The sequence below is a fragment of the Heptranchias perlo genome, chromosome 2 (genome assembly GCF_035084215.1).
Source record: "Heptranchias perlo isolate sHepPer1 chromosome 2, sHepPer1.hap1, whole genome shotgun sequence".
Lineage (NCBI taxonomy): Eukaryota > Metazoa > Chordata > Chondrichthyes > Hexanchiformes > Hexanchidae > Heptranchias > Heptranchias perlo.
Genome location: NC_090326.1, coordinates 49,751,287 through 49,776,920, shown reverse-complemented (window position 1 = coordinate 49,776,920; position 25,634 = coordinate 49,751,287). Strand labels below are relative to the sequence as shown.

General features: G+C 36.9%; 1 protein-coding gene across 1 annotated transcript in view; it reads left to right on the top strand.

Moving 5' to 3' along the window:
• Positions 1 to 25,634, top strand: part of LOC137339218 (cadherin-6-like) — a 204,682-nt gene that overhangs the window by 119,714 nt on the left and 59,334 nt on the right. Inside the window, exons 6-7 of the mRNA XM_068001880.1 lie at positions 22,753 to 22,940; positions 23,029 to 23,282. Of these exons, the coding sequence (XP_067857981.1) occupies positions 22,753 to 22,940; positions 23,029 to 23,282 (442 nt within the window). The remainder of the gene's footprint in view (positions 1 to 22,752; positions 22,941 to 23,028; positions 23,283 to 25,634) is intronic.

Here is a 25,634-nt window from a genome sequence, read left to right as displayed (position 1 = left end):
AAGGGTATTGTAGTGTATTGATTGAAGGATATTGTACTGTATTGATTGAAGGGTATTGTAGTGTATATATTGAAGGGTATTGTCGTGTAGTGATTGAAATGTTTGTCTGGTGTAGTGATTGAAGGGTATTGGAGTGTATTGATTGAAATGTTAGTGTCGTGCAGTGATTGAAGTGTATTTGTAATGTAGTGATTGATATGGTAGTGAAGTGTAGTGAATGAAGGGTATTGTAGTGTCGTGATTGAAGGGTATTGTAGTGTCGTAATTGAAGGGTATTGTGGTGTAGTGATTGAAATGGTAGTGAAGTGTTGTCAATGAAGGGTATTGCGGTGTAGTGATTGAAGAGTATTGTTGTGTAGTGATTGAAATGGTAGTGAAGTGTAGTGAATGAAGGGTATTGTAGTGTAGTGATTGAAGGGTATTGCAGTGGATTGATTGCAGGGTATTGTAGTGTAGCGATTGAAGGCTATTGTGGTGCAGTGATTGAAGGATATTGTAGTGTATTGATTGAAGGGTATTGTAGTGTATTGAATGAAGGGTATTTTACTGTATTGATTGAAGGGTATTGTACTGTATTGATTGAAGGGTATTGCAGTGTAGTGATTGAAGGGTATTGTATTGCATTTATTGAAGGGTATTGTAGTGTAGTGATTGAAATGTTTGTGTAGCTCAGTGATTGAAGGGCATTGTAGTGTATTGATTGAAATGTTAGTGTAGTGACTGTAGAGTATTGTAGTTTTGTGATTGAAGGGTATTGCAGTATCGTGATTGAAGGGTATTGTGGTGTAGTGACTGAAGGGTATTGCAGTGTATTGATTGCAGGGTATTGTAGTTTCGTGATTGATGGGTTTTGTAGTATAGTGATTGAAGTGTATTGTAGTGTAGTGATTGAAGGGTATTGTAGTTTCGTTATTGAAGCGTATTGTTGTGTAGTGATTGAAGGGCATTGTAGTGTTGTGAATGAAGGGTATTGTAGTGTCGTGATTGAAGGGTATTCTAGTGTAGTGATTGAAGGGCATTGTAGTTTAGTTATTGAAGGGTAATGTAGTGTAGTGATTGAAGGGTATTGTAGTGTAGTGATTGAAGGGTGTTGTAGCGTAGTGATTGAAGGGTATTCTCATGTAGTTATTGAAGGGTATTGCACTGTGGTGATTGAAGGGTATGGTAGTGTAGTGATTGAAGGGTGTTGTAGTGTAGTGATTGAAGGGTATTGGAGTGTATTTATTGAAGGGTATTGGATTTTATTAATTGAAGGGTATTGTAATGCATTGATTGAAGGGTATTGTAGTGTATTGATTGAAGGGTATTGTAGTGTATTGATTGAAGGGTATTTTAGTGTATTGATTGTAGGGTATTGTAGTGTATTGATTGAAGGGTATTGTAGTGTGTTGATTGAAGGATATTGTCGTGTATTGATTGAAGGGTATTGTAGTGTATTGATTGAAGGGTATTGTAGTGTATTGATTGAAGGGTTTTCTAGTGTATTGATTGAACAGTATTGTAGTGTGTTGATTGAAGGGTATTGTAGTGTATTGATGAAGGGTATTGTTGTGTATTGATTGAAGGGCATTGTAGTGTCTTGATTGAAGGGTTTTGTAGTGTATTGATTGAAGGGTATTGTAGTGTTTTGATTGAAGCGAATTGTAGTCCAGTGATTGAAGGGGAATGTCGTGCATTGAATGACAGTTATTGTGGTATAGTGATTAAAAGGTATTGTCGTGTCATGATTGAAGGGTATGATAGTGTAGTGAATGAAATGGTCGTGAAGTTTCGTGAATGAAGGGTATTGTAATGTCGTGATTGAAGGGTATTTTAGTGTATTGATTGAAGGGTATTGTAGTCTCATGATTGAAGGGTATTGTAGTTTAGAGATTGATGTGTATTGTAGTGTAGTGATTGAAGCGTATTGTCGTCTCATGATTGAAGGGTATTGTCGTGTAGTGATTGAAGGGTATTGTCGTGTTGTGATTGAAGGGTATGTTAGTGTAGTGATTGAAGGGTATTGTGATGTATTGATTGAAGGGTATTGTACTGTATTGATTGAAGGGTATTGTAGTGTATTGATTGAAGGGTATTTCAGTGTAGTGATTGAAGGGTATGGTAGTGTAGTGATTGAAGGGTATTGTAATGTCGTGATTGAAGGGTATTGTAGTCTTTTGATTGAAGGGTATTGTTGTGTATTGATTGATGGGTATTGTCGCGTATTGATTGAAGGGTATTTTAGTCTCGTGATTGAAGGATATTTTAGTTAAGTGATTGAATGTTATTGTAGTGTATTGATTGAAGGGTATTGCAGTGTAGTGATTGAAGCGTATTGTAGTCTAGTGATTGAAGGGTAATGTCGTGTAGTGATTGAAGGGTATGGTAGTGTAGTGATTGAAATGGTAGCGAATTTTCATGAATGAAGGATATTGTAATGTCGTGATTGAAGGGTATTTTAGTGCAGTGATTGAAGGGTATTGCAGTTTAGTGATTGAAGGGTATTGTAATGTAGTGATTCAAGGGAATTGTGTAGTGATTGAGGGGTATTGTTGTGTAGTGATTGGTGGGTATTGTCGTCTAGTGATTGAAGGGTATTGTAGTTTAGTGATTGAAGGGTATTGTAGTCTAATGATTGAAGGGTATTGTCGTGCAGTGATTGAAGGGTATTGTAGTTTAGTGATTGAAGGGCATTGTCGTGTATTGATTGAAGGGTATTGTAGTGTATTGATTGAACGGTATTGGAGTGTAGTGATTGAAGGGTATTGAAGTGTATTGATTGAAGGGTGTTGCAGTGTATTGATTGAAGGGAATTGTCGTGTATTGATTGAAGGGTGTTGAAGTGTATTGAGAGAAGAGTATTGTAGTGTATTGATTGAAGGGTTTTGTAGTTTAGTGATTGCAGGGTATTGTAGTGTAGTGATTGAAGCGTATTATAGTCTCATGATTGAAGGATATTGTCGTGTAGTGATTGAAGGGTATTGTATTGTCGTGATTGAAAGGTATTGTAGTGTAGTGATTGAAGGGTATTGTAGTGTAGTGATTGAAGGGTATTGTAGTGTATTGATTGAAGGGTATTGGAGTGTAGTGATTGAAGGGTATTGCAGTGTATTGATTGAAGGGTATTGTAGTGTATTGATTGAAGGGTATTGTAGTCTAGTGATTGAAGGGTATTGTAGTTTTGTGATTGAAGGTTATTGTTGCGTATTGATTGAAGAGTATTGTAGTGTATTGATTGAAGGGTATTGTAGTCTAGTGATTGAAGTGTATTGTAGTGTAGTGATTGAAGGGTATTGTAGTGTAGTGATTAAACGGTACTGTAGTGTCGTGATTAAAAGTAATTTTAGTGTCTTGATTGAAGGGTATGGTAGTGTAGTGATTGAAGGGTATTGTAGTGTATTGATTGAAGGGTATTGTAGTTTAGTGATTGAAGGGTATTGTAGTGTAGTGATTGAAGGGTTTGTTAGTGTAGTGATTGAAGGGTATTGTAGTGTATTGATTGAAGGGTATGTTAGTGCAGTGATTGAAGGGTATTGTAGTGTATTGATTGAAGGGTATTGTAGTTTAGTGATTGAAGGATATTGTAGTTTATTGATTGAAGGGTATTGTCATTTAGTGATTGAAGGATATTGTAGTGTATTGATTGAAGGGTATTGTAGTTTTTTGATTGAAGGTTATTGCAGTGTATTGATTGAAAGTTATTGCAGTGCATTGATTGAAGTGTATTGTCGTCTCATGATTGAAGGGTGTTGTAGTTTCGAGATTGAAGGTTATTGTAGTGTAGTGATTGAAGGGTATTGTCGTGTAGTGATTGAAAGGTATTGTAGTGCAGTGATTGAAGGGTATGTTAGTGTAGTGATTGAAGGGTATTGTAGTGTATTGATTGAAGGGTATTGTACTGTATTGATTGAAGGGTATTGTAGTCTAGTGATTGCATGGTATTGCAGTGTATTGATTGAAGGGTATTGGAGTGTAGTGATTGAAGGGTATTGTAATGTATTGATTGAAGGGTATTGTAGTGTATTGATTGAAGGGTATGTTAGTGCAGTGATTGAAGGGTATTGTAGTGTATTGATTGAAGGGTATTGTAGTTTAGTGATTGAAGGATATTGTAGTTTATTGATTGAAGGGTATTGTCATTTAGTGATTGAAGGATATTGTAGTGTATTGATTGAAGGGTATTGTAGTGTATTGATTGAAGGGTATGTTAGTGCAGTGATTGAAGGGTATTGTAGTGTATTGATTGAAGGGTATTGTAGTTCATTGATTGAAGGTTATTGTAGTGTATTGATTGAAGGGTATTGTAGTGTAGTGATTGAAGGGTATTGTAGTGTAGTGATTGAAGGGTATTTTAGTCTAGTGATTGATGGGTATTGTAGTGTATTGATTGAAGGGTGTTGTCGTGTATTGATTGCACAGTATTATAGTGTATTGAATGAAGGGTAATTTAGTGTTTTGTTTGAAGGGTATTGTAGTCCAGTGATTGAAGGGTATTGCAGTGCATTGATTTATGGGTATTGTAGTGTATTGATTGAAGGGTGTTGTAGTGTATTGATTGTCGGGTATTATAGTGTATTGATTGAAGCGTATTGTAGTGTCGTGATTGAAGGGTATTGTAGTGTAGTGATTGAAGGGTATTGTCGTGTAGTGATTAAAAGTTATTTTAGTGTAGTGATTGAAGTGTATGGTAGTGTAGTGATGGAAGGGTATTGTAGTGTAGTGATTGAAGGGTATTTTAGTCCAGTGATTGAAGGGTATTGTCGTGTATTGATTGAAGGGTATTGCGGTGTAGTGATTGAAGTGTATTGTAGTGGATTGATTGAAGGGAATTGGAGTTTAGTAAATGAAGGATATTGTTGTGTATTGATTGAAGGGTATTGTAGCGTATTGATTGAGGGGTATTCTAATTTAGTGATTGTCGGGTATTGAAGTGTAGTGATTGAAGGGTATTGTAGTATATTGATTGAAGGGTATTGCAGTGCAGTGATTGAATGGTATGTTAGTGTATTGATTGAAGGGTGTTGTAGTGTTGTGATTGAAGGGTATTGTAGTGTAGTGATTGAAGGGCATTGTAGTGTATTGATTGAACCGTATTGGAGTGTAGTGATTGAAGGGTATTGTGGTGTATTGATTGAAGGGTGTTGCAGTGTATTGATTGAAGGGAATTGTCATGTATTGATTGAAGGGTGTTGTAGTGTATTCAGTGAAGTGTATTGTAGTGTCTTGATTGAAGGGTATTGTAGTTTAGTGATTGAAGGGTATTGTCATGTATTGATTGAAGTCTATTGTCATGTAGTGATTGAAGTATATTGTCGTGTATTGTTTGAAGGGTATTGTAGTTTAGTGATTGAAATGTTGGTGTTGTGCAGTGATTGAAGGGTATTGTAGTGTATGGATTGAAGGGTATTGTAGTGTCATGATTGAAGGGTGTTGGAGTGTAGTGATTGAAAGGTATTGTAGTTTATTGATTTAAGGGTATTGTAGTTTATTGATTGAAGAGTATTGTAGTCTAGTGATTGAAGGGTATTGTAGTCTAGTGATTGAAGGGTATTGTAGTGTATTGATTGAAGGGTATTGTAGTTTATTGATTGAAGAGTATTGTAGTCTAGTGATTGAAGGATATTGTAGTCTCGTGATTGAAGGGTATTGTAGTTTAGTGATTGAAGGGTATTGTAGTGTATTGATTGAAGGGTATTGTAGTGTAGTGATTGAAGGGTATTGTGGTGTATTGATTGAAGGGTATTGGAGTGTAGTGATTGAAGGGTTTTGTTGTGTAGTGATTGAAGGGTATTGTAGTGTATTGATTGAAGGCTATTGTAGTGCATTGATTGAAGGGTACAGTACTGTTGCGATTGAAGTGTATTGTAGTGATTGAAGGGTATTGTAGTGTATTGGTTGAATGGCATTGTCGTGTATTGATTGAAGGGTATTGTAATCTTGTGATTGAAGGGTATTGTAGTGTTTTGATTGAAGGGTATTGGAGTGTAGTGTTTGAAGGGTATTGTGTATCGATTGAAGGGTATTGTAGTTTAGTGATTGAAGGGCATTGTCGTATATTGATTGAAGGGTATTATAGTGTATTGATTGAACGGTATTGGAGTGTGGTGATTGAAGGGTATTGTAGTGTATTGATTGAAGGGTGTTGCAGTGTATTGATTGAAGGGAATTGTCGTGTATTGATTGAAGTGCATTGTAGTGTATTGATTGAAGGGTGTTGCAGTGTATTGATTGAAGGGTATTGTCGTGTAGTGATTGAAGGGTGTTGTAGTGTATTGAGTGAAGAGTATTGTAGTGTATTGCTTGAAGGGTATTGTAGTGTATTGATTGAAGGGTATTGTAGCCTGGTGATTTAAGCGTATTGTAGTTTAGTGATTTAAGGGTATTGGAGTGCAGTGATTGAAGGGTATTGCAGTGTATTGATTGAAGGGTATTGTAGTGTATTGATTGAAGGGTATTCTAGTTTATTGATTGAAGGGTATTGTATCTAGTTATTTAAGGGTATTGTAGTTTCGTGATTGAAGGGTATTGTACTGTATTGATTGAAGGGAATTGGAGTTCAGTGAATGAAGGGTATTGTTGTGTATTGATTGAATCGTATTGCAGCGTATTGATTGAGGGGTATTCTAATTTAGTGATTGTCGGGTATTGAAGTGTCTTGATTGAAGGGTATTGTAGTTTATTGATTGAAGGGTATTGCAGTGTATTGATTGAAGGGTATTGTAGTTTAGTGATTGAAATGTTGGTGTAGTGCAGTGATTGAAGGGTATTGTACTGCAGTGATTGAAGGGTATTGTAGTGTCTTGACTGAAGTGTATTGTAGTGTAGTGATTGAAGGGTTCTGTAGTCTAGTGATTGAAGGGTATTGTAGTTTAGTGATTGAAGGATATTGTAGTGTATTGATTGAAGGATATTGTAGTGTTGTGATTGAAGGGTATTGTAATGTAGTGATTGAATGGTATTGTAGTATATTGATTGAAGGGTATTGCAGTGTATTGATTGAAGGGTATTGCAGTGCATTGATTGAAGGGTATTGTAGTCTCATGATTGAAGGGTGTTGTAGATTAGAGATTGATGGGTATTGTAGTGTGGTGATTGAAGGGTATGTTAGTGTGGTGATTGAAGGGTATTGTAGTGTATTGATTGAAGTTTATTGTACTGTATTGATTGAAGGGTATTGTAGTCGAGTGATTGAAGGGTATTGCAGTGTATTGATTGAAGGGTAATGTAGTGTATTGATTGAAGGGTATTGTAGTGTAGTGATTGAAGTGTATTGTAGTGTATTAATTGAAGGGTATTGTAGTGTAGTGATTGAAGGGTATTGTAGTGTATTGATTGAAGGGTGTTGTCGTATATTGATCGATGGGTATTGTAGTCTAGTGATTGATGCGTATTGTAGTGTAGTGATTGAAGGGTATTGTAGTGTAGTGATTGAAGGGTATTGTAGTGTAGTGATTGAAGGGTATTGTCGTGTTGTGATTAAAAGTTATTTTCGTGTAGTGATTGAAGGGTATGGTAGTGTCGTGATTGAAGGGTATTGTAGTGTCTTGATTGAAGGGAATTGGAGTATTGTGAATGAAGGGTATTGTAGTGTATTGATTGAAGGGTATTGTAGCGTATTTATTATGGGGTAATTTATTGTATTGATTGAAGGGTATTGTATCTAGTGATTGAAGGGTATTGTAGTGCATTGATTGAAGGGTATTGGAGTGTCGTGATTGAAGGGTATTTTCGTGTATTGATTGAAGGGTATTATAGTGTATTGATTGAAGCGTATTGTAGTGTAGTGATTGAAGGGTATTGTCGTGTAGTGATTTAAAGTTATTTTAGTGTAGTGATTGAAGTGTATGTTAGTGTAGTGATTGAAGGGTATTGTAGTGTAGTGATTGAAGGGTATTGGGGTGTAGTGATTGAAGTGTATTGTAGTGGATTGATTGAAGGGAATTGGAGTATAGTGAATGAAGGGTATTGTAGTGTATTGATTGAAGGGTATTGTAGCGTATTGATTGAGGGGTATTCTAATTTAGTGATTGTCGGGTATTGAAGTGTCTTGATTGAAGGGTATTGTAGTTTAGTGATTGAAGGGTATTGTAGTTTGGTGATTGAAATGTTGGTGTAGTGCAGTGATTGAAGGGTATTGTTGTGCAGTGATTGAAGGGTATTGTTGTGTCGTGACTGAAGTGTATTGTAGTGTATTGAATGAAGGGTATTGGAGTGTAGTGATTAATGGGTGTTGTAGTGTAGTGATTGAAGGGTATTGGAGTGTATTGATTGAAGGGTATTTTAGTGTCGTGATTGAAGGGTATTGTAGTTTAGTGATTGAAGGATATTGTCGTGTATTGATTGAAGGGTATTGTAATGTAGTGATTGAAAGGTATTGTAGTGTAGTGATTGAAGGGTATGGTAGTGTCGTGATTGAAGTGTATTGTCGTGGATTGATTGAAGGGAATTGGAGTTTAGTGAATGAAGGGTATTGTAGTGTATTGATTGAAGGGTATTGTAGCGTATTGATTGAGGGGTATTCTAATTTAGTGATTGTCGGGTATTGAAGTGTCTTGATTGAAGGGTATAGTAGTTTAGTGATTGAAGGGTATTGTCGTGTATTGATTGAAGTCTATTGTCATGTAGTGATTGAAGGGTATTGCAGTGTATTGATTGAAGGGTATTGTAGTTTAGTGATTGAAATGTTGGTGTAGTGCAGTGATTGAAGGGTATTGTAGTGCAGTGATTGAAGTGTATTGTAATGTATTGACTGAAGTGTATTGTAGTGTATTGATTGAAGGGTATTGGAGTGTAGTGATTAATGGGTGTTGTGGTGTAGTGATTGAAGGGTATTGGAGTGTATTGATTGAAGGGTATTTTAGTGTAGTGATTGAAGGGTATTGTAGTGTATTGATTGAAGGGTATTGTAGTGTAGTGATTGAAGGGTATTGTAGTATATTGATTGAAGGGTATTGCAGTGTATTGATTGAAGGGTATTGCAGTGCATTGATTGAAGGGTATTGTAGTCTCATGATTGAAGGGTATTGTAGATTAGAGATTGAAGGGTATTGTAGTGTAGTGATTGAAGCGTATTGTAGTCTCATGATTGAAGGGTATTGTCGTGTAGTGATTGAAGGGTATTGTAGTGTAGTGATTGAAAGGTATTGTAGTGTGGTGATTGAAGGGTATGTTAGTGTACTGATTGAAGGGTATTGTAGTGTATTGATTGAAGTTTATTGTACTGTATTGATTGAAGAGTTTTGTAGTCTAGTGATTGAAGGGTATAGCAGTGTATTGATTGAAGGGTATTGTCGTGTCGTGATTGAAGGGTATTGTAGTGGATTAATTGAAGGGTATTGTGGTGTAGTGATTGAAGGGTATTGTAGTGTATTGATCGAAGGGTATTGTAGTCTAGTGATTGAACCGTATTGTAGTGTAGTGATTGAAGGGTATTGTAGTCTAGTGATTGAAGGGTATTGTCGTGTAGTGATTAAAAGTTATTTTAGTGTAGCGATTGAAGGGTATGGTAGTGTAGTGATTGAAGGGTATTGTAGTGTAGTGATTGAAGGGTATTGTCGTGTAGTGATTAAAAGTTATTTTAGTGTAGTGATTGAAGGGTATGGTAGTGTAGTGATTGAAGGGTATTGTAGTGTAGTGATTGAAGGGTATTGGAGTGTAGTGATTAATGGGTGTTGTAGTGTAGTGATTGAAGGGCATTTTAGTGTATTGATTGAAGGTTTTTGTCGTCTAGTGATTGAAGGGTATTGTAGTTTAGTGATTGAAGGATACTGTAGTGTATTGATTGAAGGGTATTGTAGTGTAGTGATTGAAGGGTATTGTAGATTAGAGATTGAAGGGTATTGTAGTGTAGTGATTGAAGCGTATTGTAGTCTCATGATTGAAGGGTATTGTCGTGTAGTGATTGAAGGGTATTGTAGTGTAGTGATTGAAAGGTGTTGTAGTGTAGTGATTGAAGGGTATTGTAGTGTATTGATTTAAGGGTATTGTAGTGTATTAATTGAAGGGTATTGTAGTGTAGTGATTGAAGGGTATTGTAGTGTATTGATTGAAGGGTATTGTAGTGTATTGATCGAAGGGTATTATAGTGTATTGATTGAAGGGTAATTTATTGTATTGATTGAAGGGTATTGTAGTCTAGTGATTGTAGGGTGTTATAGTGTATTGATTGAAGCGTATTGTAGTGTAGTGATTGAAGGGTATTGTCGTGTAGTGATTAAAAGTTATTTTAGTGTAGTGATTGAAGTGTATGGTAGTGTAGTGATGGAAGGGTATTTTAGTGTAGTGATTGAAGGGTATTTTAGTCCAGTGATTGAAGGGTATTGTCGTGTATTGATTGAAGGGTATTGCGGTGTAGTGATTGAAGTGTATTGTAGTGGATTGATTGAAGGGAATTGGAGTTTAGTAAATGAAGGATATTGTTGTGTATTGATTGAAGGGTATTGTAGCGTATTGATTGAGGGGTATTCTAATTTAGTGATTGTCGGGTATTGAAGTGTAGTGATTGAAGGGTATTGTAGTATATTGATTGAAGGGTATTGCAGTGCAGTGATTGAATGGTATGTTAGTGTATTGATTGAAGGGTGTTGTAGTGTTGTGATTGAAGGGTATTGTAGTGTAGTGATTGAAGGGCATTGTAGTGTATTGATTGAACCGTATTGGAGTGTAGTGATTGAAGGGTATTGTGGTGTATTGATTGAAGGGTGTTGCCGTGTATTGATTGAAGGGAATTGTCATGTATCGATTGAAGGGTGTTGTAGTGTATTCAGTGAAGTGTATTGTAGTGTCTTGATTGAAGGGTATTGTAGTTTAGTGATTGAAGGGTATTGTCATGTATTGATTGAAGTCTATTGTCATGTAGTGATTGAAGTATATTGTCGTGTATTGTTTGAAGGGTATTGTAGTTTAGTGATTGAAATGTTGGTGTTGTGCAGTGATTGAAGGGTATTGTAGTGCAGAGATTGAAGGGTATTGTAGTGTAGTGACTGAAGGGTATTGTAGTGTATGGATTGAAGGGTATGGTAGTGTAGTGATTGAAGGGTATTGGAGTGTCGTGATTAATGGGTGTTGTAGTGTAGTGATTGAAGGGCATTGGAGTGTATTGATTGAAGGTTTTTGTCGTCTCGTGATTGAAGGGTATTGTAGTTTAGTGATTGAAGGATACTGTAGTGTATTGATTGAAGGGTATTGTAGTGTAGTGATTGAAGGGTATTGCAGTGCATTGATTGAAGGGTATTGTAGTCTCATGATTGAAGGGTATTGTAGATTAGAGATTGAAGGGTATTGTAGTGTAGTGATTGAAGCGTATTGTAGTCTCATGATTGAAGGGTATTGTCGTGTAGTGATTGAAGGGTATTGTAGTGTAGTGATTGAAAGGTGTTGTAGTGTAGTGATTGAAGGGTATTGTAGTTTAGTGACTAAAGGGTATTGTAGTGTATTGATTGAAGCATATTGGAGTGTAGTGATTGAAGGGTATTGTAGTGTATTTATTGAAGGGTGTTGTCGTGCAGTGATTGAAGGGTATTCTGGTGTAGTGATTAAAGGGTATTGTCGTGTATTGATTGAAGGGTATTGTAGTGTAGTTATTGTTGGGTATTGCAGTGTTGTGATTGAAATGTTAGTGTAGTGCAGTGAATGAAGGGTATTTACAATGTAGTGATTGAAATATTAGTGCAGTGCAGTGATTGAAGGGTATTGTAGTTTAGTGACTAAAGGGTATTGTAGTGTATTGATTGAAGCATATTGGAGTGTAGTGATTGAAGGGTATTGTAGTGTATTTATTGAAGGGTGTTGTCGTGTATTGATTGAAGGGTATTGTAGTTTATTGATTGAAGAGTATTGTAGTCTAGTGATTGAAGGGTATTGTAGTCTAGTGATTGAAGGGTATTGTAGTTTAGTGATTGAAGGGTATTGTAGTGTATTGATTGAAGGGTATTGTAGTGTAGTGATTGAAGGGTATTGTGGTGTATTGATTGAAGGGTATTGGAGTGTAGTGATTGAAGGGTTTTGTTGTGTAGTGATTGAAGGGTATTGTAGTGTATTGATGGAAGGGTATTGTAGTGTATTGATGGAAGGCTATTGTAGTGCATTGATTGAAGGGTACAGTACTGTTGTGATTGAAGTGTATTGTAGTGATTGAAGGGTATTGTAGTGTATTGGTTGAATGGCATTGTCGTGTATTGATTGAAGGCTATTGTAATCTTGTGATTGAAGGGTATTGTAGTGTTTTGATTGAAGGGCATTGTCGTGTATTGATTGAAGGGTATTATAGTGTATTGATTGAACGGTATTGGAGTGTAGTGATTGAAGGGTATTGTAGTGTATTGATTGAAGGGTGTTGCAGTGTATTGATTGAAGGGAATTGTCGTGTATTGATTGAAGTGCATTGTAGTGTATTGATTGAAGGGTGTTGCAGTGTATTGATTGAAGGGTATTGTCGTGTAGTGATTGAAGGGTGTTGTAGTGTATTGAGTGAAGAGTATTGTAGTGTATTGCTTGAAGGGTATTGTAGTGTATTGATTGAAGGGTATTGTAGCCTGGTGATTTAAGGGTATTGTAGTTTAGTGATTTAAGGGTATTGGAGTGCAGTGATTGAAGGGTATTGCAGTGTATTGATTGAAGGGTATTGTAGTGTATTGATTGAAGGGTATTCTAGTTTATTGATTGAAGGGTATTGTAGTCTAGTTATTTAAGGGTATTGTAGTTTCGTGATTGAAGGGTATTGTACTGTATTGATTGAAGGGAATTGGAGTTCAGTGAATGAAGGGTATTGTTGTGTATTGATTGAATCGTATTGTAGCGTATTGATTGAGGGGTATTCTAATTTAGTGATTGTCGGGTATTGAAGTGTCTTGATTGAAGGGTATTGTAGTTTATTGATTGAAGGGTATTGCAGTGTATTGATTGAAGGGTATTGTAGTTTAGTGATTGAAATGTTGGTGTAGTGCAGTGATTGAAGGGTATTGTACTGCAGTGATTGAAGGGTATTGTAGTGTCGTGACTGAAGTGTATTGTAGTGTAGTGATTGAAGGGTTCTGTCGTCTAGTGATTGAAGGGTATTGTAGTTTAGTGATTGAAGGATATTGTAGTGTATTGATTGAAGGATATTGTAGTGTTGTGATTGAAGGGTATTGTAATGTAGTGATTGAATGGTATTGTAGTATATTGATTGAAGGGTATTGCAGTGTATTGATTGAAGGGTATTGCAGTGCATTGATTGAAGGGTATTGTAGTCTCATGATTGAAGGGTGTTGTCGATTAGAGATTGATGGGTATTGTAGTGTAGTGACTGAAAGGTATTGTAGTGTGGTGATTGAAGGGTATGTTAGTGTGGTGATTGAAGGGTATTGTAGTGTATTGATTGAAGTTTATTGTACTGTATTGATTGAAGGGTATTGTAGTCGAGTGATTGAAGGGTATTGCAGTGTATTGATTGAAGGGTAATGTAGTGTATTGATTGAAGGGTATTGTAGTGTAGTGATTGAAGTGTATTGTAGTGTATTAATTGAAGGGTATTGTAGTGTAGTGATTGAAGGGTATTGTAGTGTATTGATTGAAGGGTGTTGTCGTATATTGATCGATGGGTATTGTAGTCTAGTGATTGATGCGTATTGTAGTGTAGTGATTGAAGGGTATTGTAGTGTAGTGATTGAAGGGTATTGTAGTGTAGTGATTGAAGGGTATTGTCATGTTGTGATTAAAAGTTATTTTCGTGTAGTGATTGAAGGGTATGGTAGTGTCGTGATTGAAGGGTATTGTAGTGTCTTGATTGAAGGGAATTGGAGTATTGTGAATGAAGGGTATTGTAGTGTATTGATTGAAGGGTATTGTAGCGTATTTATTATGGGGTAATTTATTGTATTGATTGAAGGGTATTGTAGTCTAGTGATTGAAGGGTATTGTAGTGCATTGATTGAAGGGTATTGGAGTGTCGTGATTGAAGGGTATTTTCGTGTATTGATTGAAGGGTATTATAGTGTATTGATTGAAGCGTATTGTAGTGTAGTGATTGAAGGGTATTGTCGTGTAGTGATTTAAAGTTATTTTAGTGTAGTGATTGAAGTGTATGTTAGTGTAGTGATTGAAGGGTATTGTAGTGTAGTGATTGAAGGGTATTTTAATCTAGTGATTGAAGGGTATTGTAGTGTATTGATTGAAGGGTATTGGGGTGTAGTGATTGAAGTGTATTGTAGTGGATTGATTGAAGGGAATTGGAGTATAGTGAATGAAGGGTATTGTAGTGTATTGATTGAAGGGTATTGTAGCGTTTTGATTGAGGGGTATTCTAATTTAGTGATTGTCGGGTATTGAAGTGTCTTGATTGAAGGGTATTGTAGTTTAGTGATTGAAGGGTATTGTAGTTTGGTGATTGAAATGTTGGTGTAGTGCAGTGATTGAAGGGTATTGTTGTGCAGTGATTGAAGGGTATTGGAGTGTAGTGATTAATGGGTGTTGTAGTGTAGTGATTGAAGGGTATTGGAGTGTATTGATTGAAGGGTATTTTAGTGTCGTGATTGAAGGGTATTGTAGTTTAGTGATTGAAGGATATTGTCGTGTATTGATTGAAGGGTATTGTAATGTAGTGATTGAAAGGTATTGTAGTGTAGTGATTGAAGGGTATGGTAGTGTAGTGATTGAAGTGTATTGTCGTGGATTGATTGAAGGGAATTGGAGTTTAGTGAATGAAGGGTATTGTAGTGTATTGATTGAAGGGTATTGTAGCGTATTGATTGAGGGGTATTCTAATTTAGTGATTGTCGGGTATTGAAGTGTCTTGATTGAAGGGTATAGTAGTTTAGTGATTGAAGGGTATTGTCGTGTATTGATTGAAGTCTATTGTCATGTAGTGATTGAAGGGTATTGTAGTTTAGTGATTGAAATGTTGGTGCAGTGCAGTGATTGAAGGGTATTGTAGTGTATTGACTGAAGTGTATTGTAGTGTATTGATTGAAGGGTATTGGAGTGTAGTGATTAATGGGTGTTGTGGTGTCGTGATTGAAGGGTATTGGAGTGTATTGATTGAAGGGTATTTTAGTGTAGTGATTGAAGGGTATTGTAGTGTATTGATTGAAGGGTATTGTAGTGTAGTGATTGAAGGGTATTGTAGTATATTGATTGAAGGGTATTGCAGTGTATTGATTGAAGGGTATTGCAGTGCATTGATTGAAGGGTATTGTAGTCTCATGATTGAAGGGTATTGTAGATTAGAGATTGAAGGGTATTGTAGTGTAGTGATTGAAGCGTATTGTAGTCTCATGATTGAAGGGTATTGTCGTGTAGTGATTGAAGGGTATTGTAGTGTAGTGATTGAAAGGTATTGTAGTGTGGTGATTGAAGGGTATGTTAGTGTACTGATTGAAGGGTATTGTAGTGTATTGATTGAAGTTTATTGTACTGTATTGATTGAAGAGTTTTGTAGTCTAGTGATTGAAGGGTATAGCAGTGTATTGATTGAAGGGTATTGTCGTGTCGTGATTGAAGGGTATTGTAGTGGATTAATTGAAGGGTATTGTGGTGTAGTGATTGAAGGGTATTGTAGTGTAGTGATTGAAGTGTATTGTCGTGGATTGATTGAAGGGAATTGGAGTTTAGTGAATGAAGGGTATTGTAGTGTATTGATTGAAGGGTATTGTAGCGTATTGATTGAGGGGTATTCTAATTTAGTGATTGTCGGGTATTGAAGTGTCTTGATTGAAGGGTATAGTAGTTTAGTGATTGAAGGGTATTGTCGTGTATTGATTGAAGTCTATTGTCATGTAGTGATTGAAGGGTATTGTAGTTTAGTGATTGAAATGTTGGTGCAGTGCAGTGATTGAAGGGTATTGTAGTGTATTGACTGAAGTGTATTGTAGTGTATTGATTGAAGGGTATTGGAGTGTAGTGATTAATGGGTGTTGTGGTGTCGTGATTGAAGGGTATTGGAGTGTATTGATTGAAGGGTATTTTAGTGTAGTGATTGAAGGGTATTGTAGTGTATTGATTGAAGGGTATTGTAGTGTAGTGATTGAAGGGTATTGTAGTATATTGATTGAAGGGTATTGCAGTGTATTGATTGAAGGGTATTGCAGTGCATTGATTGAAGGGTATTGTAGTCTCATGATTGAAGGGTATTGTAGATTAGAGATTGAAGGGTATTGTAGTGTAGTGATTGAAGCGTATTGTAGTCTCATGATTGAAGGGTATTGTCGTGTAGTGATTGAAGGGTATTGTAGTGTAGTGATTGAAAGGTATTGTAGTGTGGTGATTGAAGGGTATGTTAGTGTACTGATTGAAGGGTATTGTAGTGTATTGATTGAAGTTTATTGTACTGTATTGATTGAAGAGTTTTGTAGTCTAGTGATTGAAGGGTATAGCAGTGTATTGATTGAAGGGTATTGTCGTGTCGTGATTGAAGGGTATTGTAGTGGATTAATTGAAGGGTATTGTGGTGTAGTGATTGAAGGGTATTGTAGTGTATTGATCGAAGGGTATTGTAGTCTAGTGATTGAACCGTTTTGTAGTGTAGTGATTGAAGGGTATTGTAGTGTAGTGATTGAAGGGTATTGTCGTGTAGTGATTAAAAGTTATTTTAGTGTAGTGATTGAAGGGTATGGTAGTGTAGTGATTGAAGGGTATTGTAGTGTATGGATTGAAGGGTATGGTAGTGTATTGATTGAAGGGTATTGGAGTGTCGTGATTAATGGGTGTTGTAGTGTAGTGATTGAAGGGCATTGGAGTGTATTGATTGAAGGTTTTTGTCGTCTCGTGATTGAAGGGTATTGTAGTTTAGTGATTGAAGGATACTGTAGTGTATTGATTGAAGGGTATTGTAGTCTCATGATTGAAGGGTATTGTAGATTAGAGATTGAAGGGTATTGTAGTGTAGTGATTGAAGCGTATTGTAGTCTCATGATTGAAGGGTATTGTCGTGTAGTGATTGAAGGGTATTGTAGTGTAGTGATTGAAAGGTGTTGTAGTGTCGTGATTGAAGGGTATTGTAGTGTATTGATTTAAGGGTATTGTAGTGTATTAATTGAAGGGTATTGTAGTGTATTGATTGAAGGGTATTGTAGTGTATTGATCGAAGGGTATTATAGTGTATTGATTGAAGGGTAATTTATTGTATTGATTGAAGGGTATTGTAGTCTAGTGATTGTAGGGTGTTATACTGTATTGATTGAAGCGTATTGTAGTGTAGTGATTGAAGGGTATTGTCGTGTAGTGATTAAAAGTTATTTTAGTGTAGTGATTGAAGTGTATGGTAGTGTCGTGATGGAAGGGTATTGTAGTGTAGTGATTGAAGGGTATTTTAGTCCAGTGATTGAAGGGTATTGTCGTGTATTGATTGAAGGGTATTGCGGTGTAGTGATTGAAGTGTATTGTAGTGGATTGATTGAAGGGAATTGCAGTTTAGTAAATGAAGGCTATTGTTGTGTATTGATTGAAGGGTATTGTAGCGTATTAATTAAGGGATATTCTAATTTAGTGATTGTCGGGTATTGAAGTGTAGTGATTGAAGGGTATTGTAGTATATTAATTGAAGGGTATTGCAGTGCAGTGATTGAATGGTATGTTAGTGTATTGATTGAAGGGTGTTGTAGTGTTGTGATTGAAGGGTATTGTAGTGTAGTGATTGAAGGGCATTGTAGTGTATTGATTGAACCGTATTGGAGTGTAGTGATTGAAGGGTATTGTGGTGTATTGATTGAAGGGTGTTGCAGTGTATTGATTGAAGGGAATTGTCATGTATCGATTGAAGGGTGTTGTAGTGTATTCAGTGAAGTGTATTGTAGTGTCTTGATTGAAGGGTATTGTAGTTTAGTGATTGAAGGGTATTGTCATGTATTGATTGAAGTCTATTGTCATGTAGTGATTGAAGTATATTGTCGTGTATTGTTTGAAGGGTATTGTAGTTTAGTGATTGAAATGTTGGTGTTGTGCAGTGATTGAAGGGTATTGTAGTGCAGAGATTGAAGGGTATTGTAGTGTAGTGACTGAAGGGTATTGTAGTGTATAGATTGAAGGGTATTGTAGTGTCATGATTGAAGGGTGTTGGAGTGTAGTGATTGAAAGGTATTGTAGTTTATTGATTTAAGGGTATTGTAGTTTATTGATTGAAGAGTATTGTAGTCTAGTGATTGAAGGGTATTGTAGTCTAGTGATTGAAGGGTATTGTAGTGTATTGATTGAAGGGTATTGTAGTGTATTGATTGAAGGGTATTGTAGTTTATTGATTGAAGAGTATTGTAGTCTAGTGATTGAAGGGTATTGTAGTCTAGTGATTGAAGGGTATTGTAGTTTAGTGATTGAAGGGTATTGTAGTGTATTGATTGAAGGGTATTGTAGTGTATTTATTGAAGGGTGTTGTCGTGTATTGATTGAAGGGTATTGTAGTGTATTGATTGAAGGGTATTGTAGTGTATTGATTGAAGGGTATTGTAGTGTATTGATTGATGGGGATTGTAGTTTATTGATTGAAGGGTATTTTAGTGTATTGTTTGAAGGTTATTGTAGTGTAATGATTGAAGGGTATTGTAGTGTATTGATTGAAGGGTATTGTAGTATATTGATTGAAGGGTATTCTAATTTAGTGATTGTCGGGTATTGAAGTGTAGTGATTGAAGGGTATTGTAGTATGTTGATTGAAGGGTATTGCAGTGCAGTGATTGAATGGTATGTTAGTGTATTGATTGAAGGGTGTTGTAGTGTTGTGATTGAAGGGTATTGTAGTGTAGTGATTGAAGTGCATTGTAGTGTATTGATTGAACCGTATTGGAGTGTAGTGATTGAAGGGTATTGTGGTGTATTGATTGAAGGGTGTTGCAGTGTATTGATTGAAGGGAATTGTCATGTATCGATTGAAGGGTGTGGTAGTGTATTCAGTGAAGTGTATTGTAGTGTCTTGATTGAAGGGTATTGTAGTTTAGTGATTGAAGGGTATTGTCATGTATTGATTGAAGTCTATTGTCATGTAGTGATTGAAGTATATTGTCGTGTATTGTTTGAAGGGTATTGTAGTTTAGTGATTGAAATGTTGGTGTTGTGCAGTGATTGAAGGGTATTGTAGTGCAGAGATTGAAGGGTATTGTAGTGTAGTGACTGAAGGGTATTGTAGTGTATGGATTGAAGGGTATTGTAGTGTCATGATTGAAGGGTGTTGGAGTGTAGTGATTGAAAGGTATTGTAGTTTATTGATTTAAGGGTATTGTAGTTTATTGATTGAAGAGTATTGTAGTCTAGTGATTGAAGGGTATTGTAGTCTAGTGATTGAAGGGTATTGTAGTGTATTGATTGAAGGGTATTGTAGTGTATTGATTGAAGGGTATTGTAGTTTATTGATTGAAGAGTATTGTCGTCTAGTGATTGAAGGGTATTGTAGTTTAGTGATTGAAGGGTATTGTAGTTTAGTGATTGAAGGGTATTGTAGTGTATTGATTGAAGGGTATTGTAGTGTATTGATTGAAGGGTATTGTAGTGTAGTTATTGTTGGGTATTGCAGTGTTGTGATTGAAATGTTAGTGTAGTGCAGTGAATGAAGGGTATTTACAATGTAGTGATTGAAATATTAGTGCAGTGCAGTGATTGAAGGGTATTGTAGTGTATTTATTGAAGGGTGTTGTCGTGTATTGATTGAAGGGTATTGTAGTGTATTGATTGAAGGGTATTGTAGTGTATTGATTGAAGGGTATTGTAGTCTCGTGATTGAAGGGTATTGTAGTGTATTGATTGAAGGGTATTGTAGTGTATTGATTGATGGGGATTGTAGTTTATTGATTGAAGGGTATATTGGTGTATTGTTTGAAGGTTATTGTAGTGTAATGATTGAAGGGTATTGTAGTGTATTGATTGAAGGATATTGTAGTGTTGTGATTGGAGGGTATTGTAGTGTAGTGATTGAAGGGTATTGTAGTGTAGTTATTGTTGGGTATTGCAGTGTTGTGTTTGAAATGTTAGTGTAGTGCAGTGAATGAAGGGTATTGTAGTTTAGTGACTAAAGGGTATTGTAGTGTATTGATTGAAGCATATTGGAGTGTAGTGATTGAAGGGTATTGTAGTGTATTTATTGAAGGGTGTTGTCGTGTATTGATTGAAGGGTATTGTAGTGTATTGATTGATGGGGATTGTAGTTTATTGATTGAAGGGTATTGTAGTGTATTGATTGAAGGATATTGTAGTGTCGTGATTGGAGGGTATTGTAGTGTAGTGATTGAAGGGTATTGTCGTGCAGTGATTGAAGGGTATTCTGGTGTAGTGATTAAAGGGTATTGTAGTGTATTGATTGAAGGGTATTGTAGTGTAGTTATTGTTGGGTATTGCAGTGTTGTGATTGAAATGTTAGTGTAGTGCAGTGAATGAAGGTTATTGTAGTTTAGTGACTAAAGGGTATTGTAGTGTATTGATTGAAGCATATTGGAGTGTAGTGATTGAAGGGTATTGTAGTGTATTTATTGAAGGGTGTTGTCGTGTATTGATTGAAGGGTATTGTAGTGTATTGATTGATGGGGATTGTAGTGTAATGATTGAAGGGTATTGTAGTGTATTGATTGAAGGATATTGTAGTGTCGTGATTGGAGGGTATTGTAGTGTAGTGATTGAAGGGTATTGTCGTGCAGTGATTGAAGGGTATTCTGGTGTAGTGATTAAAGGGTATTGTCGTGTATTGATTGAAGGGTATTGTAGTGTATTGATTGAAGGGTATTGTAGTGTAGTTATTGTTGGGTATTGCAGTGTTGTGATTGAAATGTTAGTGTAGTGCAGTGAATGAAGGGTATTTACAATGTAGTGATTGAAATATTAGTGCAGTGCAGTGATTGAAGGGTATTGTAGTTTAGTGACTAAAGGGTATTGTAGTGTATTGATTGAAGCATATTGGAGTGTAGTGATTGAAGGGTATTGTAGTGTATTTATTGAAGGGTGTTGTCGTGTATTGATTGAAGGGTATTGTAGTGTATTGATTGATGGGGATTGTAGTTTATTGATTGAAGGGTATATTAGTGTATTGTTTGAAGGTTATTGTAGTGTAATGATTGAAGGGTATTGTAGTGTATTGATTGAAGGATATTGTAGTCTAGTGATTGAAGGGTATTGTCGTTTAGTGATTGAAGGGAATTGTAGAGTATTGATTGAAGGGTATTGTCGTGCATTGATTGAAGGATATTGTAGTGTCATGATTGGAGGGTATTGTAGTGTAGTGATTGAAGGGTACTGTCGTGCAGTGATTGAAGGGTATTCTGGTGTTGTGATTAAAGGGTATTGTAGTTTTGTGATTGAAGGATATTGTAGTGTAGTAATTGACGTGTATTGTAGTATAGTGATTGAAGGGTATTGTAGTGTCGTGATTGAAGGGTATTGTAGTGTATTGTTTGAAGGGTATTGTCATTTGGAGAGGAGGCAAGAAGGCACAAAACTGCAGGTAAGTGCCTTTCTGGCACAGTTTGTGGGCCCTGTGTTGCAGGAATGCTTCCCACAAGCCTGCCAAGCCTACCTGCAGCAACCCCCCCAATGATTGCAGACTCCCCACCCTGATCTCTGACCCTCCCACAGTCGTGGACCCCCACGATGACCCCCGAACCTGACATCACCTCCTCTTGACTGACCCCCGATCCTTCCCCCATGACTCACTCCCCCATGCCCATCAGTTTCCATGCCCACCCATGCCCCATTGCCCAACAGTGACCCGTGCCCACCCATGACCCCTCATGCCCTCCTGCCCATCGATACAATCAATGACTTACCTGAGGACTTACCTTTTCACGTCCTCTCCCTGGCTGCTCTCCTGTCTGACTGAAACCATCCTGTCAGTAAGACCGGACAGTTGGATGGCAAACCGACAAAAAAAAATAAAAGACATCCTTTTGACAAAATCGTAAGGACGTCCGGGAAACCTATACTTCTGGGTTTCCCATCCGCAATGTGACCCCCCTGTCCCCATCCCGGCTTGGGGTCAAAATCATGCCCCATGAGTTCAATTCCCATCATGGCAGTTTGAGAATTTGATTTCATTTTTTAAAAATCTGGAAATATAAAGCTGGTATCAGTAAAACTGACCATGAAGCTGTCAGATTGTTGTCAAAACCCAACTGGTTCACTAATGTCATTTTGGAAAGCAAACCTGCTGGCCTTACCTGGTCTGGCCTCTTTGTGACTCCAGTGGTTGATGCTTGACTGCCTCTGAGCCTAGCAAGCCACTCAGATGTATCAAACATTTGCAGAAGAAGGCTCACCACCACCTTCTCAGGGCAACTGGGGATGGGCAATAAATGCTGGCCTCACTAGCAATGCCCACATTCTGAGAATTAATTTAAAATTCAACAATATTTTTAAGAACACAACGAAAAACAATGCAAAGCTCCAACTGAGTAAGGCACACTATTGATGTAAAGTAATATAGTCATACCAGCTTGAGTTTGCAAACCTGGAAGTCAAACCAAACCTACGCTGCTCAGCCTTGGGTGAATTGATTCTTTCTTGCAAAGCTTATTGTGCTGGTGAAAAGGTGACTTTTGCTTGTGGTCATATGTGAAGCTGTTCTGACAGTTTCCCCACTGGGCTAATAGTTGTATCAATTGAAACTGAAGAGTTTTTGAGATTCTCAGCTGACAGGATCAATTCTGTGAAATACCTGTCACCATTACACTTCCATCCTGTTCTTAAGTCATGTTTACATTTGATTGAATGTGTGTTTCCAGTTAGGTCATCCTTGCTAGCCCTAACTAATTGGTTGAGTTTTATTAGAGTCTAACCCATTGAAAGGTCTAACCCTGCAACACCAGCTGAGAGAATTTCTTATTCCTGCAGGTACATACCAAATGAGTGTGCTGGAATCTTCCCAAGAAGGTGCTGCTGTTGGCAGAATAAAAGCTTATGATGCAGATACGGGGGAAAATGCAGAAATAACTTATCGCATAATTGACGGTGATGGGATAAATATGTTTGACATCACTACCGACAAGGCGACACAAGAAGGTGTCGTTCTTGTGAGAAAGGTGCAGACACGTTCAATAACTTTCTTCTGGTATTTCTCTCCATTTCGTTTTGCAATCAGACAACTAACGTTTTGCTCTTCTAACTCAGATGTTGGACTATGAAAGCAAGAAAAGCTACACCTTAAAAGTAGAGGCTCTGAATAGTCGTCTTGACCCTCGATTCCTTTACCTTGGTCCATACAAAGACACAGCCACTGTAAGAATTGCAGTTGAGGATGTGGACGAGCCTCCAGTGTTCAGCAGACCCTTTTACATGTTAGAGGTGTATGAAGACATTGACGTGGGGACTGTTATCGGTGCAGTGACAGCACAGGATCCTGACGCATCTCGCAGCTTTGTTAGGTAAGGTTTACTGCCTTGGCAGAGGACAAGCTGTCCACATTATAGCGTACAGCACCATGATCATGCCAACCAATAACCTTTTTCTGCTCTGTTTGCGTAGTGGCTCCTCAACCTGAATTTCTGGCTCTAATTGAATCCTCCATAATGTTTGTAAAATGTGGACTAATGCATCATGGATACTACATTCATGACATGTGACTAACTCTCACATAAGTGAATCTCCACAATCCTGGCATTGTTCCACATATACATATACATCATATACATATACATATATATTCCAATATAAAACAGAGAAATACGCACCTTACTAATGAATATATACATAACATGGAAGAATTGCCTAAATAGGATACATAAAACCAAAATATGTTTTCAAACACTACTTTGCACAAATAATACTTCCAAATAAAAAAAATATAAGGAGCGGTATTTATCTAAAATGCATACCAGATGGAAATAGATCTTTTACAGGGAATCTGGTCTGGCCTTTATCTAAGTGCCTAGGTATAGCTGAAATGTTTATCACTTATTTTCCTGACTACGTGATACGAAATTGTAGCACACACTTCGCCTTTTTAGGGGAAAATGGCCCATTCTACATTTATATGCAATCATGCTATTTTCAATAATGATGTCAGAATTCCAAAATTATAATGTGTGTCATGTATTAACATAATGTATGTACACTGTGCAAATTTTGTGCCCATTTTTAATGTTACCTATGGATGGAAAACCCCGCTGAGCCCAATGCCACCGTGCTTTGATTCCCAACGTGTAAGCCTGCTGCATGAAGCTCCATGCCAAGAAATCTATCCCATAGTTCAGGCCAAAGCTGGAAGACCAACATTGATAAAAAAATTCTTCCTATTGAATGTCATTAATATATGTACATTGCCAATGCATATGGGGCATTGAGAAGGGACATAGTTTTGAATGCAACCATTGGAGCTTTGTGCATTTGAATAAATGTTGTGGTCCAGGCATTCTCCCTATACCTTTGCCTTATGTCTACAGCAAACAGGCAGTTTCCATAAGAAGACCGAGTCTACCATGAAACAAAACTTACACCCATACATGTGATGTGAATGAGCTAGTGGGTCCAGATTTAACTACTACCTTTATATTGTGTTATTAGACACAACATCCTCCTTCTTTGAAAGGTGGAAAGTACCATATTGTTAGACCAATGTTACAGGTTAACACTATTTGTCAGATTTATTTACCGGTAGAATGAAACACATTGGCAATAAAATGCAACATTTTACCGAAAGTACAATACTTAAAACAATAAAGATAGACTCAGTCCACAAGGAGTTAAAATACCTTTTTTTAGAACATATTTCTTACACAACCTAATAAGCAGCAGTATTCTTGGATTAAATATTTTTTTGTAGATCTTCAAGATGTGAAGTTGCATATCAATTGCATGAATTTGCAACCAGGGGAATTTAGATCTCCAGACAGAAATAAAGTTGAATAACCCGAACTGTGATTTAGTGCCATGGGAATCCTATCAGTTTACATTCATGCATTTTAAGTCAGTTCTCACACTTTGTGAGAGGGCTTTAATGCCTTGCTAATAAAATCCTTCTGAAAACATTTTGCTTTGATGGCTCAGCAATCAGAATAATTTAATTTCTGTATTCCGTGGTCTGCTAACTCGCTTATATTAACATTTCAAACACAGTCCTAGCCATCAAACAAATCTTGACTTAATTTTTGAACACAGGTGTTGACACTAACTAAGAAGATCCAGCCAGGATAGACATTCCCATTATCATGGTCTAATCAGTTAAGTGAATTGGCCATTATTGTTACAGATACAGCTGGCTGAAGTCAGTTTTCCCGCAAAAGCTTGTTCTTTTTATGTGACAGGGCAACCAGAATTGAACAATGTACTCCAATACTGACCATTACAATGTAAAATTTTAGTGTAACCTCTGGAGTATATCCTAGTATTCTATTTGATTTTTCAGTTGCTGCACCACATTACAGAGATTTTCTCCTTCTAAAGTCTGCTACACCGGGCCGCTCCCTGCCAGATGAATTCTAATGAAGCTCAGTCTTCAAAATGGACTGGACCTCCTGTCGGTATTATCAGCCCACCGCGTGCTTCTCCAGTCAGCCACCTAATTGTTAAAATTTACCCCTAGGTGCTGACTCTGCAAGACTCAACTCAGCACTCATGAAAGTCGTACTGTCCCAATCTGACACTATACTTCTCATGATTACTTTCCCTTGTTTTAATCAACTTCATGTCCAGTTCTTTATCCTGGATTCCTGTTGCTTTTAGCCATGTGACACTTTGTCAAAAGCATTCTGCCACACCCACTGGCCATTTTCAGTTAA